Source organism: Elgaria multicarinata, chromosome 20 (genome assembly GCF_023053635.1).
Source record: "Elgaria multicarinata webbii isolate HBS135686 ecotype San Diego chromosome 20, rElgMul1.1.pri, whole genome shotgun sequence".
In the NCBI taxonomy this organism is placed as follows: domain Eukaryota; kingdom Metazoa; phylum Chordata; class Lepidosauria; order Squamata; family Anguidae; genus Elgaria; species Elgaria multicarinata.
Window position 1 is genome coordinate 13773953 of NC_086190.1, and position 16355 is coordinate 13790307.

Genomic DNA, 16355 nt, shown 5'->3' on the forward strand with positions numbered 1-16355 from the left:
TGAATGGCTCCTTGGGGGTCCATCCCATAAACAACCCCCTGGACTTGAACAGTTTTGTCTATCTCAATGCTAGGAAAGGAAATTGATTTTGATTTATTACATTTATATACCGCCCCCCTAGCCGAAGCTCTCTGGGCGGTTTACAAAAGTTAAAAACAGTGAACATTAAAAAGTATACAGAATTTAAAACCATCAAAAACACCTTCTTTCCTTCTTGTTGTTCAGCCTCTCTGTTCTGACTTCACAGGGGGACCAGAAATAGCTGCTTCTCTCATCTTTGGGACTTTCGTCTTCAGCCTCTTCCTCATTCTGTGTGTTGCTTCGTTCTTCTACCTCAAACGTGCCAATAAACTTCCAAATCTCTTCTATAGAAGAAGCAAAGGTATACTGCTTTCGGTGCGCCTGCTTTTTAAGGACCTATGGGGAAGGAAAAAAACCACTTCAATCGTGGAATAAGTGCCCCCCAGAGAAAGAGCCTTTTCTGTAGCGGCCCCCCAGAAACAAACTTCAAAGTGATCTTGATAGGCTGGAGCGCTGGGCTGAAAACAACAGAATGAAATTTAATAGGGATAAATGCCAAGTTCTACATCTAGGAAATAGAAACCAAATGCACAGTTACAAGATGGGGGATACTTGGCTCAGCAATACGACAAACGAGAAGGATCTTGGAGTTGTTGTAGGTCACAAGCTGAATAGGAGCCAACAGTGCAATATGGCTGCAAGAAAGGCAAATGCTATTTTGGGCTGCATTAATAGAAGTATAGCTTCCAAATCACGTGAGGTACTGGTTCCTCTCTATTCAGCCCTGGTTAGGCCTCATCTAGAGTATCGCGTCCAGTTCTGGGCTCCACAATTCAAGAAGGACGCAGACAAGCTGGAGCGTGTTCAGAAGAGGGCAACCAGGATGATCAGGGGTCTGGAAACAAAGCCCTATGAAAAGAGACTGAAAGAACTGGGCATGTTTAGCCTGGAGAAGAGAAGATTGAGGGGAGACATGAGAGCACCCTTCAAATACTTAAAAGGTTGTCACACAGAGGAGGGCCAGGATCTCTTCTCGATCCTCCCAGAGTGCAGGACACGGAATAACGGGCTCAAGTTAAAGGAAGCCAGATTCCAGCTGGACATCAGGAAAAACTTCCTGATTGTTAGAGCAGTATGACAATGGAACCAGTTACCTAGGGAGGTTGTGGGCTCTCCCACACTAGAGGCCTTCAAGAGGCAGCTGGACAACCATCTGTCAGGGATGCTTCAGGGTGGATTCCTGCCTTGAGCAGGGGGTTGGACTCGATGGCCTTGTAGGCCCCTTCCAACTCTGCTATTCTATGATTCCATGATCTGTGAAAAGCCCTTCCCCGGGAGATCCGCTTGGTCGTTATCACTTTATATGTTTAGATGCTGGGTCTTCAAAAACATCCTCTTCCACCAGGCATTTAGTCTTTGCTCGGATTATTAATTTTACTGCTGACTTGTTCATAGTCTTAAAATCCCTTCACTGGCTGCCAATTGATTTCCGGGCGAAGTAGAAAGTGTTGGTGATCACCTTTAAAGCCCTACATGGTTTGGGTCCAGGCTACCTGCAGGATCGCCTTCTCCCATACAATCCGCCCCGCACACTCAGGTCCTCTGGGAAGAATCTCCTCCAGCCAACAAAAACAAGACTGACAACTATTACCCAGAGGACCTTTTCTTCTGCCGCTCCCAGATTATGGAATGACCTGCTGGGAGAGATTCGTCAACTTAACAGTCTTCCAGAATTTAAGAAAGCCATAAAGACTGAACCCAGTTGACTTTTAAGATGCCTTTTTAATGGTGTGCTGCTTTTAATGATGCACTGGTTTTAAACATTTGAATTAGTTGTATGTATTTTATGGTGTTTTTATTAGTGTTGTACCCCGCCTCGATCCAGAGGGAGAGGCGGGTAACAAATAAATTATCATTATTATTATTATTATTATTAATAATAATAATTTATTTACACGTTTCTGTTTTCATTATTGTTTGGTTTTGGTAGTGGTTTTATTGTTTGGCTGGGGGTGTTATAAACTTAGAGCCTCGTGTGGCGCAGAGCGGTAAAGCAGCAGTTTCTGCAGCCGAAACTCTCCTCACGGCCTGAGTTCGATCCCAGCGGAAGCTGGTTTCAGGCAGCCGGCTCGGGTCGACTCAGCCTCCCATCCTTCCGAGGTCGGTAAAATGAGTACCCAGCTAGCTCGGGGAAAGGGAATAACGACTGGGGAAGGCAACAGCAAACCACCCCGCCATAAGGCCTGCCAAGAAAACGTCAGGGAAAGCTGGCGTCCTTCCCAGAGTCAGTAATGACTCAGTGCTTGCACGAGAGGTTCCTTTCCTTTCTTGGGGGTGTAATAAACTGGCCTGAGGGTTTCTGCTAATTAGGCATTGTGTAAATTTAAGAGAGAGAACGAGAACACCCTTGGGAATTTGAACAGACCAGAACTCCTCCCTAGATTGTCTAGAAAGAAGGATCAGGGTTGTGTGAAAACGCGTGGAAGGGGATACATGACAGAGTGTACAAAATGATGTACACTGTGGAGAATGTGGATGCAGAGACATTTTTCTCCCTCTCCCATAATCCTGGCTCGTCCCCTGAAGCTCAATGGTGGGAGATTGAGGACAGATCAAAGGAAAGACTTCTTCTCGCAGCACAGAGTTAAACTGTGGAACTCACTCCCACAAGATGGAGTGACGCCCACCAATTTGGATACGTTTAAAAGGGGGTTGGATCAATTCCTGGAGGAGAAGGCTATCCATGGCTACTAGTCCTGATGGCTATGTGCTATCTCTCGTATCAGAAGCAGTAAGCCTATTTACACCAGTTGCTGGGGAACATGGGCGGGAGGGTGCTGTTGCACTCATTTCCTGCTCATGGGTCCCTAGTCGACAGCCGGTTGGCCAGTGTGTGAACCGAGTGCTCGACTAGGTGGACCCTTGGTCTGCTCCAGCAGGGCTCTTCTTACGTTCTTCTTTTCTTTATACTTTTCTTCAGGGTCCATTGTACAGTCTGCTGAATCAGTAAGTAAAAAATGCATGCTATCCCTTAACAGGAGTGCCATTGAGTCTGAATTTCTAGCCTCAGGGCTCTAGAAAAGCTACGTAAGAGCCTGAAAACACACGACACTTGATCATCAGAGGACCCTTTCTGTCGGAAGTCATTTTTTTAAGAAACCATTCCAGTACAGGGGGTGGATCTGCTGCCTGTATCATGGCAGAATTGTGTTGCTGATATCAAACTGTTTTTTGGGGGGCGGGAGTGGGGAGGTGTTCAAATAATGCAATAGCTTTGTTAAGCGGGGTAAATGATGGGAGTTAGGTGTCGTTTCCCCTAGTGGGTTGGATTTGGCTCTCTGCTACACTGGGGGATTTAGATAAGCATTTATCTTAACATAGGCTTACGGCAGAAAGCAGAAGCTCTTTCCCTTCGAGGGCCGCGTTGCATTTCGGAGCAGCTTTTGGGGGCCGCGTGCCATTGATGGGCGGGGCCGAAGGCAAAAAGGGGTGGGGCCGAAAGGGCCAACGATCCCAGCATATTTTAGCTTGAAGCTCTTACTGCCAGTCAATAAACCTTAGGAGAGGCGTTTCAGCCTTTTAGAAGGAGGTGAAACTGCACAAAAGCAGTGAAAATCAATGCTTAGGGGAAAGAGGGAGGAGATAAGGGAGGAGGTGTGGCCTTCTGGGGAGCCCTCTAGGACCAGGTTTTACCCCTAGGCCTGAGGTTGTCTGCCCTCGGCTTAGTGAACCTCTGCCTATCGAGGAACTTTGAGAAAAACCAAATCTACCTCCTTGTCTTTACAGGCATCAATGTTATCTCCACCTTCTTCAGGTAAGGATCCCTTTTGCTTTGCTTTTTGCACTGAGCTCCTCATTCTCTTGCTGTCAAGTAGTGGCAATACAATGTGTGTGGGGTTTTTTAAGCACTCTTCAAATACTTAAAGGGTTGTCACACAGAGGAGGGCCAGGATCTCTTCTCGGTCATCCCAGAGTGCAGGACGCAGAATAACGGGCTCAAGTTACAGGAAGCCAGATTCCAGCTGGACACCAGGAAAAACTTCCTGATGGTTAGAGCAGTACGACAATGGAATCAGTTCCCTAGGGAGGTTGTGGGCTCTCCCACACTCGAGACCTTCAAGAGGCAGCTGGACAACCATCTGTCAGGGATGCTTTAGGGTGGATTCCTGCATTGAGCAGGGGGTTGGACTTGATGGTCTTATAGGCCCCTTCCAACTCTACTATTCTATGATTCTAAACCTTGCTGACAAGTTATTTAAAGACTAGCATAAAGCCCATGCTGCCATGGGTGCTAGTAGTCATAGAATCATTGGATAGGTTAGCTGGAAGGGGCCTACATGGCCATCGAGTCCAACCCTCTGCTCAAGGCAGGAATCCATCTTAAGGCATCCCTGACAGATGGGTGTCCAGCTGCCTCTTGAACTTTGAACTTTTAAAGCTCGAGCTTTGAACTTTTCCGAACTTCCAAAAAAATTCCGCGCAACTTCGCTGCCCAAGTTTCAGTTTAAAACAAAAATGAGCAAAATTGGTCAAGTGTGGCGCAGAGCGGTAAAGCAGCAGTTTCTGCAGCTGAAACTCTCCCCACGGCCTGAGTTCGATCCCAGCGGAAGCTGGTTCTCAGGCAGCCGGCTTGGGTCGACTCAGCCTCCCATCCTCCCGAGGTCGGTAAAATGAGTACCCAGTTAGCTGGGGGAAAGGTAATCACGGCCAGGGAAGGCAACAGCAAACCACCCCGCTCTAAGGCCTGCCAAGAAAACGTCAGCGAAAGCTGGTGTCCCTCCAAGAGTCAGTAATGACTCGGTGCTTGCACGAGAGGCTCCTTTCCTTTCCAAGAAGCCTTACACTGCCAGATTTTTTTTTTATATGAGATATATATCCAGGATGCTCTTTGGTGTGCCATCTTTATTTGCTGTAAGAAACTCCCCACAAATCAAAATCCCAGTTTCTAAACAGCCAAAACTAAAGAAACCTCTTTCAATGGCACCCTACAGCATTAAGCGCCGCTAATCAGGCCTCTCTCCGGTCATAAATGCAAAGTTATATTGCCTCGTGAAAATGTTCTTCTCCCCCCCCCCCCCTTTGCCCCCACAATGGCACGTTTGACACTTAAGGAAGTGCGCTTTTAAAAATAGACGGATTTCAGGCAATGGGGATTTTTAGAGGCGCTTGAGAAAGAAAACATCCAAGTTGGCTTCAGCAAAGGGGGGACGCTCACAGCACGGATGGTTTCTAGGATCCCCCGGTGACTCATTTTGGGTCTCACTGGATTGAAAACCTGCCACGCTGCCTAGAAGGGATGACAGATGGAACATGAAAAATTATAGAGGGTGGCTCGATTTCCCCACCCACCCGCCCCCCTTTTTCCCCCTAACGAAATAGTTTTAATAAGCATGTGCAGCTCAAGGCAGTTCCCTAGAGGAATGCTTGTTGTCAAATCAAAATGTTTTCCTTCTTCTTGCAAGACGTGTTTGTATATCATTTTTTTTTAATAATAATAAAAAAAAATCAATCTGTAGGTGGTGTGAGCTTTTCCCGCAAAGGTGAGGAAGTAAAGGAGGTATCATTCTGCTTAGTTTCTCTGGGACTGTTTAGTGTGGGGAAGGAGACCTTTCTTTCCCTCCCGAAATAGTAGAACACTGTGGCATCGTCCCATGAAGCTGTTCGGTGGGAGATTCAGAACACGCAAAAGGAAAGGACTTCTTTAGAGAGTGAATAGTTAAACCATGGGTTTCACTACCACTCGAAGAAGTGATGGCCACCGATTTGGTTGGAAATGAAGGCCATCGATGGCTGCTAATTCTAATTATTATTACCCCAACATTAAAATCACTCCACTGGCTGCCAATTAGTTTCCGGGCAAAGTACAAAGTGTTGGTCATTACCTTCAAAGCCCTACATGGTTTGGGTCCAGGCTACCTGCGGGATCGCCTTCTCCCGTACAATCCGCCCCGCACACTCAGGCCCTCTGGGGTGAACTTTCTTCAGTCCGCTAAAACTAGGCTGACATCAGTTTCCCAGAGGACCTTTTCTTGTCGCCCCCAGATTGTGGAACGGCCTGCCGGAAGAGATTCGTAAAATTAACTCTCTCTGTGATTTTAAGGCAGCTTTAAAGACGAGCCTTTTCCTGCTGGCCTACCCAGATCAATGTGAAATCAAGAAATTTTAAGATGTGTTGATTCCTGTTCTAATGTTGTTCCCCGCCTCGATCCAAAGGGAGATGTTCCCCATGTTCCCATGTTCCCCAGTTATTGGGGATCATGGGTGGTGGGACCATTTCAGCCATGTCTTGTTTGTGGGACCGCCTCCAATAGCGCAGAGTTAAACTATGGAGTTATTCACCACCACCAATGTAGTGACGCCCACCAATTTCAATGCTTTTAAAAGGCGTTTAAAATCCCTGGAGAAGAAGGCTATCAGTGGCTACTAGTCCTTTGGTTTAATCTTTTCATTATTTCCAAACACCAATCAATAAAAGTCACTACAAGAGCAGAAACGAAAACAGAACGAACGAACAAAAAACACAAAAATAAAATGTTCTTCCAATATTCTCCCCAGCAAAAATATGTAACAATGTTGTTGTTATTATTTTACTCTTTCACTGTCAAATCCAAATCTCTAATTTCTCTCTTAACATTTCCTACATTATTGGTTGAATCCACAGATATACACGTCACCTTTTTCTCGTCCCTTCATAAAGTTTACAAAAGGTTCCCATTCAGTTATAAATCTTAAAAGTCGATTTTTCTCTCATTATTGCCGTGAGTTTCGCCATCTCCGCTAGCTCAAACCTCTTCAGTAGCCGTTCCTCTGTTGCGGGCACTGTTTTGCCCTTCCGTCTTCGTGCATATAGTAACCTTGCAGCTGTCGTCATATATAAGAATATAGTCCCATGGTTCTTTTTCATCTGCTCATCCATAAATCCCAAAAGAAAGTATTCCGATTTCAGTTCGCTACTAGTCTTGATGGCTTTGTGCTACTCTAGTATTAGAGGCAGTGTGCCGCTTTTCTACTCTATCTCCACCCCCAAATCAACCCATATTCACTGAAGTGCCAAAGCTACAGGCTGAGACCCCTCTGGAGCTTTCTGCTCTGCAGATGCCAAGTGAGCAAGCCAAACTGGGAGAGAGGAAAAGGAAGCCTCTAGTCACTCCTCATTTGGGCTTGTGGGGTGGGGGGAGAGAAAAGACCGCCTTCCGGATCCTCAAAGGGGTGAAAATGCCCTTCCTGCTTCCTCTGTGGTTTCCCAGGCCTCAGAACTCTTGTGACCTTGCCTTCCCTAACCTGTTGGCCTTCTGTAACCCGGCTTTCCCTAACTTGCGCCTGTGATTTCTGCGCTTCGAATACACTCTAAAAAATTAAGGCTATTTGCATTGCCTTCCCCTGAGAAGGTTCTCTTGCTTCCAACACTGATGCCTTTTCTGTGTCAGGCGAAGATAGTTTTATATTCCGAAGCAGGTGTGTTTTTTTTCTGCTTTTAGTGTTCAGAGTGTACATTGTCCTGAATTTTCCCGGCCTTGAGATGTTCTGGATGTCTTTGGACTCATCCTCTCAACATCCCCAGCCGGCATGGCCATGGGAGTTGTAGTCCAACCCATCTGGGGCGGGGGGCACCAGGGGGGGGGATCTACACTACTGCTTTAAAGCGCTTTATAACAGCTTTGAGAACTGTTGGGGCCCAGGACACACTGCATATACAGGTTTCAAAACGTTTTCAAAGTGCTTTAAAGCGCTTTAAATGCAGTAGTGTAGATCCCCCCCAGGTTGCAGAAGGCTGCTGTGAGCAATTTCACCTGAAACCTAGTTCCCCTTGCGAGCGCGTGGCGGTAACGTCGCCTCTTTTCTTTGCAGTCCGGAAACCCCGCTACGTCAGACGGGAGAGATCGCTGATGTCCTCCGGTACCAGCACGACGATTTCCGCAGAGACCAGGGTCAGCAATGTGTAGCAGTGGTCGTCGTCAGCCCCGACTATTTGTAAATACCGGCACCGCCGAGGAAGCGTACACTCCGTCTCCAGCACGAAGGGCCAGGGAAACGGCAGAAGTAACCAGCTGGGAGGAGTGTGGGTGGGTGGGTGGGAAGCCAGCGTGCCTGCAGTGAGTGGGTTTGTGCCAATAAGCACGGAACAAAGAAATGTGAACTTGGAGCCCAGCTTTAGAAGAGTGTCAGTTCAGTGAACTGCTCTTGAGCGGGCCGCTATGTCTCCGTTTTTTTCCTTTTTGAACTGTAGCAGCCTGCTAAACGGCTCAGCTGCCCTTGAGACGCTGCAGATTCAGTGTGTGGTGATGTTCGGCGGAAGCCGCGTTGCAGCCGGGGAGCCCTCGTGCTGGGCCCCTTGAGGCTGGGTTGGCGCACGGGTTGGCGCACAGCAAGTGCCATGTTTTTGACGCTGGTGGGAAGCATTTGGCGCCTCCTAGTGCAAAATTTTCCAGCCTGCCTACAAGAGGCGTTCTTCTCGGAGACATGCTAGACTTCTAGCCGGAGACCGCTCTCCCCGTGTCCCGTGCAAACCTCTCTTTCCGTTGCTCTTGTAGCGGGTTCTAAATGAGGTCTTCAGTGCGTTTTGCGGCGTTGTTTTAAAAGCGGTTTTGTTTCCTTTTCTCCTTTATCTCTCTGCCTTTTGTCAAGGTGGGAAGCCGAGTTCCTCCTCCTCCTCCGTGAAGCGAGGCTTTGAACTTCCCTTGGTTTAAATTTCGGAAGTCAGACGGGTGCCCTGACCTCGCTCGTTCGCTTTCCGAGCGCTTGCAAAACACATGCGCTCGCTGGCTCGGAGAGGCGAAAAGGGTTCCACTCCGTGACCAAACCGCTTGGGGTGAGAAACCGAGGGATCCGCGCACCTCCAGGGGAGGATGTGTGAAGAGTTTCCAAAAGTTAAAATCGTCCGTTTTCCTCTCTCGTTTTGCACTCATCTGCGACTCGCCAACAGAGCAAAAGAGGCATGATAGGATTGTAGGCCCAAAGAGCGGCATTCTTTAGACCACATCCAATACCTTTTGAGTACCTGGCCATGGGTGGAGATCGACATTTAAAAGTGTGTGTGTTGCCTCAAGCACCAATAAAGTCACTTCCCTGGAGTCCACATCCCTTGAGCGCAGAGTTCACAACCCAGGTTCATTTTTGACCCCGTCCTCATCGCCAAAGGGTCATTCCTACCTATTCCAAGGAAGATATAGAACATTGTCAAGATAATGCAAAGATGTTTTAATGTGTTTGGGCGGGGGGGGGGAGAGCTTTTTTAAAAATGGAGTCTTTATTTTTAATTACTTAAATGTAGCTTTAAGTCATTCTGAAGTTCCTTCTTTTGACCTGGGAGTGTCCTCGTTCTGGTCTCTCTCTCTCTCTCTCTTTTTTTAATTTACAAAAATGATTTCGATCCACACGAAGGAGGGAGAGAGAGATGTGGGGGTGGGGTGGGGACCGAAAGAGCATTGAGCGATGTTTCTGTCTCTGAGTCTGTAGGCCAGGAATGGGGGAAGTGTGACCTTCCAGAGGTCGGTGGACTGCAATTCCCATCAACCTTATCTAGCATAGCCAAAGGGGAGGGTTGGTGTGTTGCAGTCCAACCCCGTCTGTACGGCCACACATTCGCTGTCCCCGCTTGTGGGCACCCTAGGCCAAACGTCGGTATCCAGTCTTGAAGCAGAACTTCCTAAGGAGGCATCTCGAACCCCTCAAGGAATTTTTTTTGCAGATATCAGGTACCTTCTCCCCAAAAGCAACCAGTCCTACGTGTAAACGAGAGCCTTGCTTTATATGGATCTTCCCTTTTTTTAAAAAACGTAAATGCCATTTTTTTCCCCCCTACTGGTTCTTTTGTTTAGATTCTTCTCTCGGGATCTCCTTCGGTCGCTCCGATTCCTCGCAGGTAGAAATGTAACTGGAAAAGAGGCCAAGTTCCAGAACTCCTTTTCCTTTTCTGTACGAGTTGGCCGTGATACTATGCAACGATGCCATGCAATGTCCTTTATAAACAGAAGCCAATATTTTTCCTTCCTTGTGCATTTGTGGCTTGATTTAATTGCCCCTGCCCCTCCCGGTATAAGTTCTGGCGAAAGCTCCTGTTCCTGATATGCTCGCTGTCGCCTCGACCCCAAAGCACACGCCCAGCTCTTCTAATAGATGGCTGAAGATCAGTGTTTTTTTATTATTATTTCTTAACCCTAAGGTGAAAGGTTTGGTTTTATTTTAGCGAGTGTGCGTCTTCTATCGCACCACTCAAAGCCGGGAAAACTATTCTTATCGCCAGTATAGTGGAGGGGGGGGAATGTTTGAACCGTCCCATGTTGGGCCACTTGATCGGACTTCCTCCAACCTGGCGGCCGCCAGACGTGTCGGAATACAACTCCCAGCATCCCCCCCAGCCAGAATGGCGGGGATACTGGGAGTTGTAGTTAACTCATCGGGAGGACACCAGGTTGGGGATAGATGAAGCTGCTTTAATTGTTCTTCTTGCACTGTTGTGTCAAATGCAAAACGTGTGTTTATAGGTGTGTATCTCACTTTTTCCATTCCCTTCTCTTTTCTCCACCACTCTTCACTGGCTTTAATAAAAGCACACCAAGTTCTGAGTCCAGTTGTATTTAATTTTGAAAGCTGACTGGTTTGGTGTATCAACGCACTGGGATCTCAGTTTGGCGAACACTTAGGCCTTAACTAGATGGGGCTTTATCACGGGGTGAACCCCGGGATCATCCCTGTGCGTCCACATAACGCACAGGGATCCCTCCCTTGCCTTGGGGTAGACCCTTCTGCTACGACACAGGCTCTGAACACCAAGCCTGGCCGCAGCTACTCCCTGCTCAAGCCAAGCCCCACCGCTTGATACACCTGGGGCGAGGGATAAAACCCACCTTCCTCCAAACTAGGTGGAGAAAGGGGTTTAAATGGAGAAGGATTTCAATTCATTTAAGAAAACACTGAGTTATATGGGCTGAGGGGAATGGTTGACAGAGTGGGTGTTAAATGAGTAAACTTCAGAGGATGAATGCCAAACAGACACGTGGGATTTTTGTGGTAGATAAAAACAACATGATTAAAATTTATTTTTAAAAGTTCACAAGCTTTGTTTCAGAATAAAACATTTAAAAAACTTTTTGAAACCTTTCATCCAATCCTTTCACTCATTCACATATGCACTTTCCTTTCTCTCACACAATCACTCTTGAGCTTTCTTTATTATCTGTATTGATTCATATACGTCAACTACGTGCACACCACACTCCAAAGACACCACTCTCTACCCTGAACCTCCAATTTCCCAGAACTTAAGTACTCTAAACACAGAGAGCACTAAAGACTCTAAGAGGACCTAACAAGTCCCCCACAATCCCCTCCGTCCTTCCCTTATATATCACTCTTCCCCACTCCCAAGACATTCTCACTCCACCCACTCCGGCCAACATTTTAAACTCAACACAGACTTACAAACTGCAGATACACATTTGGAACTGACTTGTGGGGTGTAACGCCACACCCTCCCCTTCGGGCCCGCTTTTTCCACGGTCCTGGGCTGAGACCGCAGAATGCGTGGCCTGTTTCTGCGACTTCTGCGACCAATTACTCGCACGGAACCGATAGCTACACCCGTTGGGGTTAGGGTGGGGTGGGTGAGTGGGGAAACCAAATTAAATTTACAAAAAACACTTACCTTCAGCGCACGAGCGTTTGTGCGCTGCCGTCGCTTTAAGAAAATTTTTAAAAATTGGCGGGCGCAACGCCTCTCTTCCTGAGGTCGTCGCGCCTTACGTGTAAACAGAGGAGGGATCTCGCGTTAATCACAACGCAGGATCTTATTTATTTATTTATTGCGCTTATATACCGCTCCCATAGCCAGGGCTCTCTGGGCAGTTTACAGAAATTCTAAAATTAAGATAAAAACGAGTATACAAAATTTAAAATTCTAAAACACAGAACATACACACATAAAGCATTAAAAACCGTTAAAAAAAAAAAACCTAAACATGTGGGTGATTAAGATGTGCCGCCATATGCCTGGGCAAAGAGGAAAGTCTTAACCTGGCGCCGGAAAGATAGCAGCGTTGGCGCCAGGCGAGCCTCGTCAGGGAGATCATTCCACAGTCTGGGGGCCACCACTGAAAAGGCCCTATCCCTTGTTGCCACACTCCGAGCCTCTCTCGGAGTAGGCACCCGGAGGAGGACCTTAGATGTTGAACGTAGCGACCGGGTATATTCACGTCGGGAGAGGCGTTCCATCAGGTATTGTGGTCCCAAGCCGTGTAAGGCTTTATAGGTCAAAACCAGCACCTTGAATTGGGCTCGGAAAAACATACAGGCAGCCAGTGCAAGCGGACCAGAGCAGGTGTTATATGGTCGAACCTTCTGGCCGCTGCATTTTGCACGAGCTGCAGCTTCCATACACCAGGCAGCGTGGTGTAGTGCCTAGAGTACCTAACAAGTAGTTGGGAGTTGGGTTCTAGTCCCCACTCGGCTATGGGAGGTCACTGGGTGACTTTGGGCCGGTCACAGACTCTCAGCCCAACCCACCTCACAGGGGAGTTGTGAGGATCGAAATGGAGAAGAAGAGGATCAGGTACACTGCCTTGGGTTCCTTGCAGGAAAAAAGGCAGGGTATAAATGCAATCAATCAGTTGCTGGGGAACATGGGTGGGAGGGTGCTGTTGCACCATGTCCTGCTTGTTGGTCCCTGGCCGAGGGCTGGTTGGCCACTGTGTGAACCGAGTGCTGGACTAGATTATTATTCTAGCCCTAGAATTATTATTCTAGCCTCTTCGCGAGGCGAAGAGGATTATTATTATTATTTATTTATATAGCACCATCAATGTACATCAGTGTACAATGTAGATGGACCCTTGGTCTGATCCAGCAGGCCTCTTACTTCCTTAAACAATTGCAGATCTTCAGGCAAACGCGGTACAGTTCAAGAAGAGACGTTGCTGAAGGACAGATGTTCGCTTGCTCTTCCTCTGTCTGCCTTCTCATCACAGCTCTTTGTGTGCCACATGCCCGGGTCAGTTTCTGGTGCGGCTCCTCTCCTCTCCTCCGGCTGCGTGCCCTCCTGTCCTCTAGAGGGCGCCGTCTCACCGCTGTTTTCTGCCCTAGAAGTCGCTCCCATTCCTTTCAAGAACGGGAGAGATCAGTATTTGGGGTCAGATTGCTTGAAGGGTCTGTCATTCTTCTAGCTTCACAAAATATGTACCGAAGCGAAATGAAAATTGAATGAGCCGCCTCTCCCTCCACTGTTCCTCTCCCAAACGCTTTTTTTTTTTGGACACACAGCCAGGAACCTTGCATTACACGATGGTTAAATAAAAGCAATTACTGTTTGGCGTTTTGTTTTGGTTTTTATCCTCTAAAGGCAGCAGGAGAGGAGTTAAGCGTACCTGCTGTTCCTCCCTCCTCTACGCTTCTGCAGAAATCCCCCCTTTTTCCCCTTTCTTCTATGCCAGATCTATCTCACTGTAAACGATTAGCCCCAGGAGGTTTTTTTTAGGGGGGGGCACTGTGAAAACTACACTAAAGAGTGTTGTCAAAGCGGAAGATGATAGTGAAGCGACATTGAAAACGAACGAAGCGTGGGGGGGAGGAGAGAAAACCTGCGGGCGAATTTGTCAGTTAACCAGCCTCTGACCGAAACGTAATGACCTTCGTCAAGTTGACAAGCGCGGAATCCCAGCCGTTCGGCGTCTGCTTGAAAGCACAGGAATCAAACGGCGAGGCGAGTGCACGGGTGGTGGGGCCTGTGGCGTATTCTTCTGCATACCTGAAAGAAGTTGTCTTGTTTCTAAGGAAAACAGCTGTGACACGAGCTGGCACAGACCTGCGCAGCGCCTCGGAGAGAATGTGACGGGGAAAATTGCTTTAAAACAATAAGTTGTAAAGCCGCTGCCGCGCCGGCTGGAAGGCTGACGCCCAATTATGCTCTCTTCAAAAGAGAAATTTCCCTGCCAGCATCCAGGCAACTCAGAAAAAGCAGAGCCGGGTGGAAAACAACCACGCCTGCATCAAATAACCAGCCGGGTCGGCGCAGTGCTGCAGCGGGAGTCCTCGCTAGCCCTTGCAAAGCGACTCGAGAGCGAAGTGACACCGCTGTTGTCAAAATGGGAAGCATCCCTTTAAAGACTGTCCTTTTCGAGACAAGAGCTGTTGCCGGAAGGATTTTCATTGAACGCAGACCCGCGTGACGTATGAAGCTGGGCTCGGGACATTGGTTCATAAAGGCCCAGTTCAGGTTGAGCGTTTTGAGCTGAAAATGGTCCCGTTCAGAAGACACCTCAAATCATGGCTTGAACCACAGGCTTTTTGCCTTATTCTCTGTGGTTCAAGCCGTGGTTTAAGGTGTCTTCTGAACAGGGCCATTATCGCTTAGTGCACAACTGATGCGTACATTTGGGGAAATATGAACGTCCCTACCCCCATACTCAGCACTAGACAATCTGGTCCCTATAGATATTTTGGACAACAACTCCCATCATCCCTGACTGCCAGCTATGCTGCCTAGGGCTGATGGAAGCTATAGAATCATAGAATAGTAGAGTTGGAAGGGTCCTATAAGGCCATTGAGTCCAACCCCCTGCTCAATGCAGGAATCCACCTTAAAGCATCCCTGACAGATGGCTGTCCAACTGCCTCTTGAAGGCCTCTAGTGTGGGAGAGCCCACAACCTCTCTAGGTAACTGGTTCCATTGTCGTACTGCTCTAACAGGAAGTTTTTCCTGACATCCAGCCGGAATCTGGCTTCCTGTCACTTGAGCCCGTGATTCCGTGGCCTGCAAACTGGGAGGATCGAGAAGAGATCCTGGCCCTCCTCTGTGTGACAACCTTTTAAGTATTTGAAGAGTGCTGTAGTTTCCTGGTTGTGTTTTTATATTGCATTTTATATCATGTTTTTATTCTATTTGTTTTATACTTTGAACGGTTTTAATTTTTGTGAACCGCCCAGAGAGCTTCAGCAAATAAATAGTTCAAAACTTTATTTATTTATTTATTTATTTATTTATTTAAAATATTTATATCCCGCCCTATATCACTAAGATCTCAGGGCCGCGTACAGATAAAAACATACAGTATAAAACAATAAATATACACAGTTAAAAAATTAAACCATGATCCAAATTAAAACAATATATGATTTAAGAGCAATAGATACAGTTAAAACAATGTGCCAGTGAGTTTAACCATCAAAGGCTTTGTTAAAAAGCCATGTTTTTACTTGGTGTCGAAATGAAATCAACGTTGGCGCCAATCGGGGCATTCCACAGTCGGGGAGCCACCACAGAGAAAGCCCTCTCCCTTGTCCCATCATAACGTATATGTTGCATTGATGGGATGCGGAGAAGGGCTCCTCCAACAGATCACACACCCGGGTGAAAGTTCTGAAAGTTCACCTTGTTGCCTACCTCTGCTTCAACTCCTTGCTGCTGCCCACCTCCCAATATCTGCCGCCTAAGGCAGCCACTTCATTCGGCTAATGATAGAGCCGGCCCTGAATACAACCTGCTCCAGCCATCTACAATTCTTGCCTTCTTGAAGGATGGAAGGCAGAGGAACGGCGCTCCAGCCAATCTTAACTGAGTGTTGGGGTGGGGTCCCTTCTTTCATTGGTGAGACTCAGACCCTTCGTGCTCAGGAGCTCGCTGTCTGCAGTCATTAGCGACTCCGTGGAAACACTAGCCTGGGACAGTCTTCCACGAACCATTTGTCAACATGTCGCACTTAATGACGGCCTTGGATCTTGGCTCTAGAGAAGATTTCCCGGAGCTTGCTAGGAGCGTGGCTGAGGATTGATGGATCTTGGCCAAATCTTAGTATTTCCTCCTGGGCTCAAAGCTCATGGTCAACAGGGAGTTGTCTTGAAGGGGGAATTGGCTGTGTGTGGAGAAGGAAGTGTGTGGTGAATTCTAGGGCAAATCTTCCCCTTGGAAGGGCAGGGTCCAATGCATTTGCAGACCTTTGTCTGCGCTCAGCATCTAAGGTCCTCCTCCCGGTGCCTACTCCGAGGGAAGCTCAGAGGACGGCGACAAGGGAGAGGGCCTTCTCAGTGGTGGCCCCCCCAATTATGGAAAGATCTCCCCGAGAAGGCCCGCGTGGCGCCAACATTGTTATGCGTCCAGCGCCAGGTCAAGACTTTTCTCCCAGGCGTTTAACAGCATATGTTGAGCTTTAATCGACCCCAGACATATCTTCAGATCTGGCCGAGAGCTCAAAGTTGTTTTTAATAGGGATGTGTTCTGCTTCTCTTTGGTTCAGAGAAGCAGGAGCGAGGCGGCCTAATTCGCCTCCGGAAAAGGCAGAGGCGAAGAGAGTCGGGGGGCTGCGGATCGAGGCGAAGAGGATCGCCTCAATCCGGAGCTTCACCT

The 16355-nt window shown here is 47.8% G+C and overlaps 1 protein-coding gene across 1 annotated transcript in view; it reads left to right on the forward strand.

Moving 5' to 3' along the window:
- The window catches only part of C20H1orf159 (chromosome 20 C1orf159 homolog), a 41103-nt gene extending 33043 nt beyond the window's left edge, over positions 1-8060 (forward strand). Inside the window, exons 6-9 of the mRNA XM_063145072.1 lie at positions 248-382; positions 3002-3027; positions 3808-3835; positions 7870-8060. Coding sequence (XP_063001142.1) covers positions 248-382; positions 3002-3027; positions 3808-3835; positions 7870-7964 — 284 coding nt within the window. The 3' untranslated portion in view covers positions 7965-8060. The remainder of the gene's footprint in view (positions 1-247; positions 383-3001; positions 3028-3807; positions 3836-7869) is intronic.
- Positions 8061-16355: the final 8295 nt, after the last annotated feature.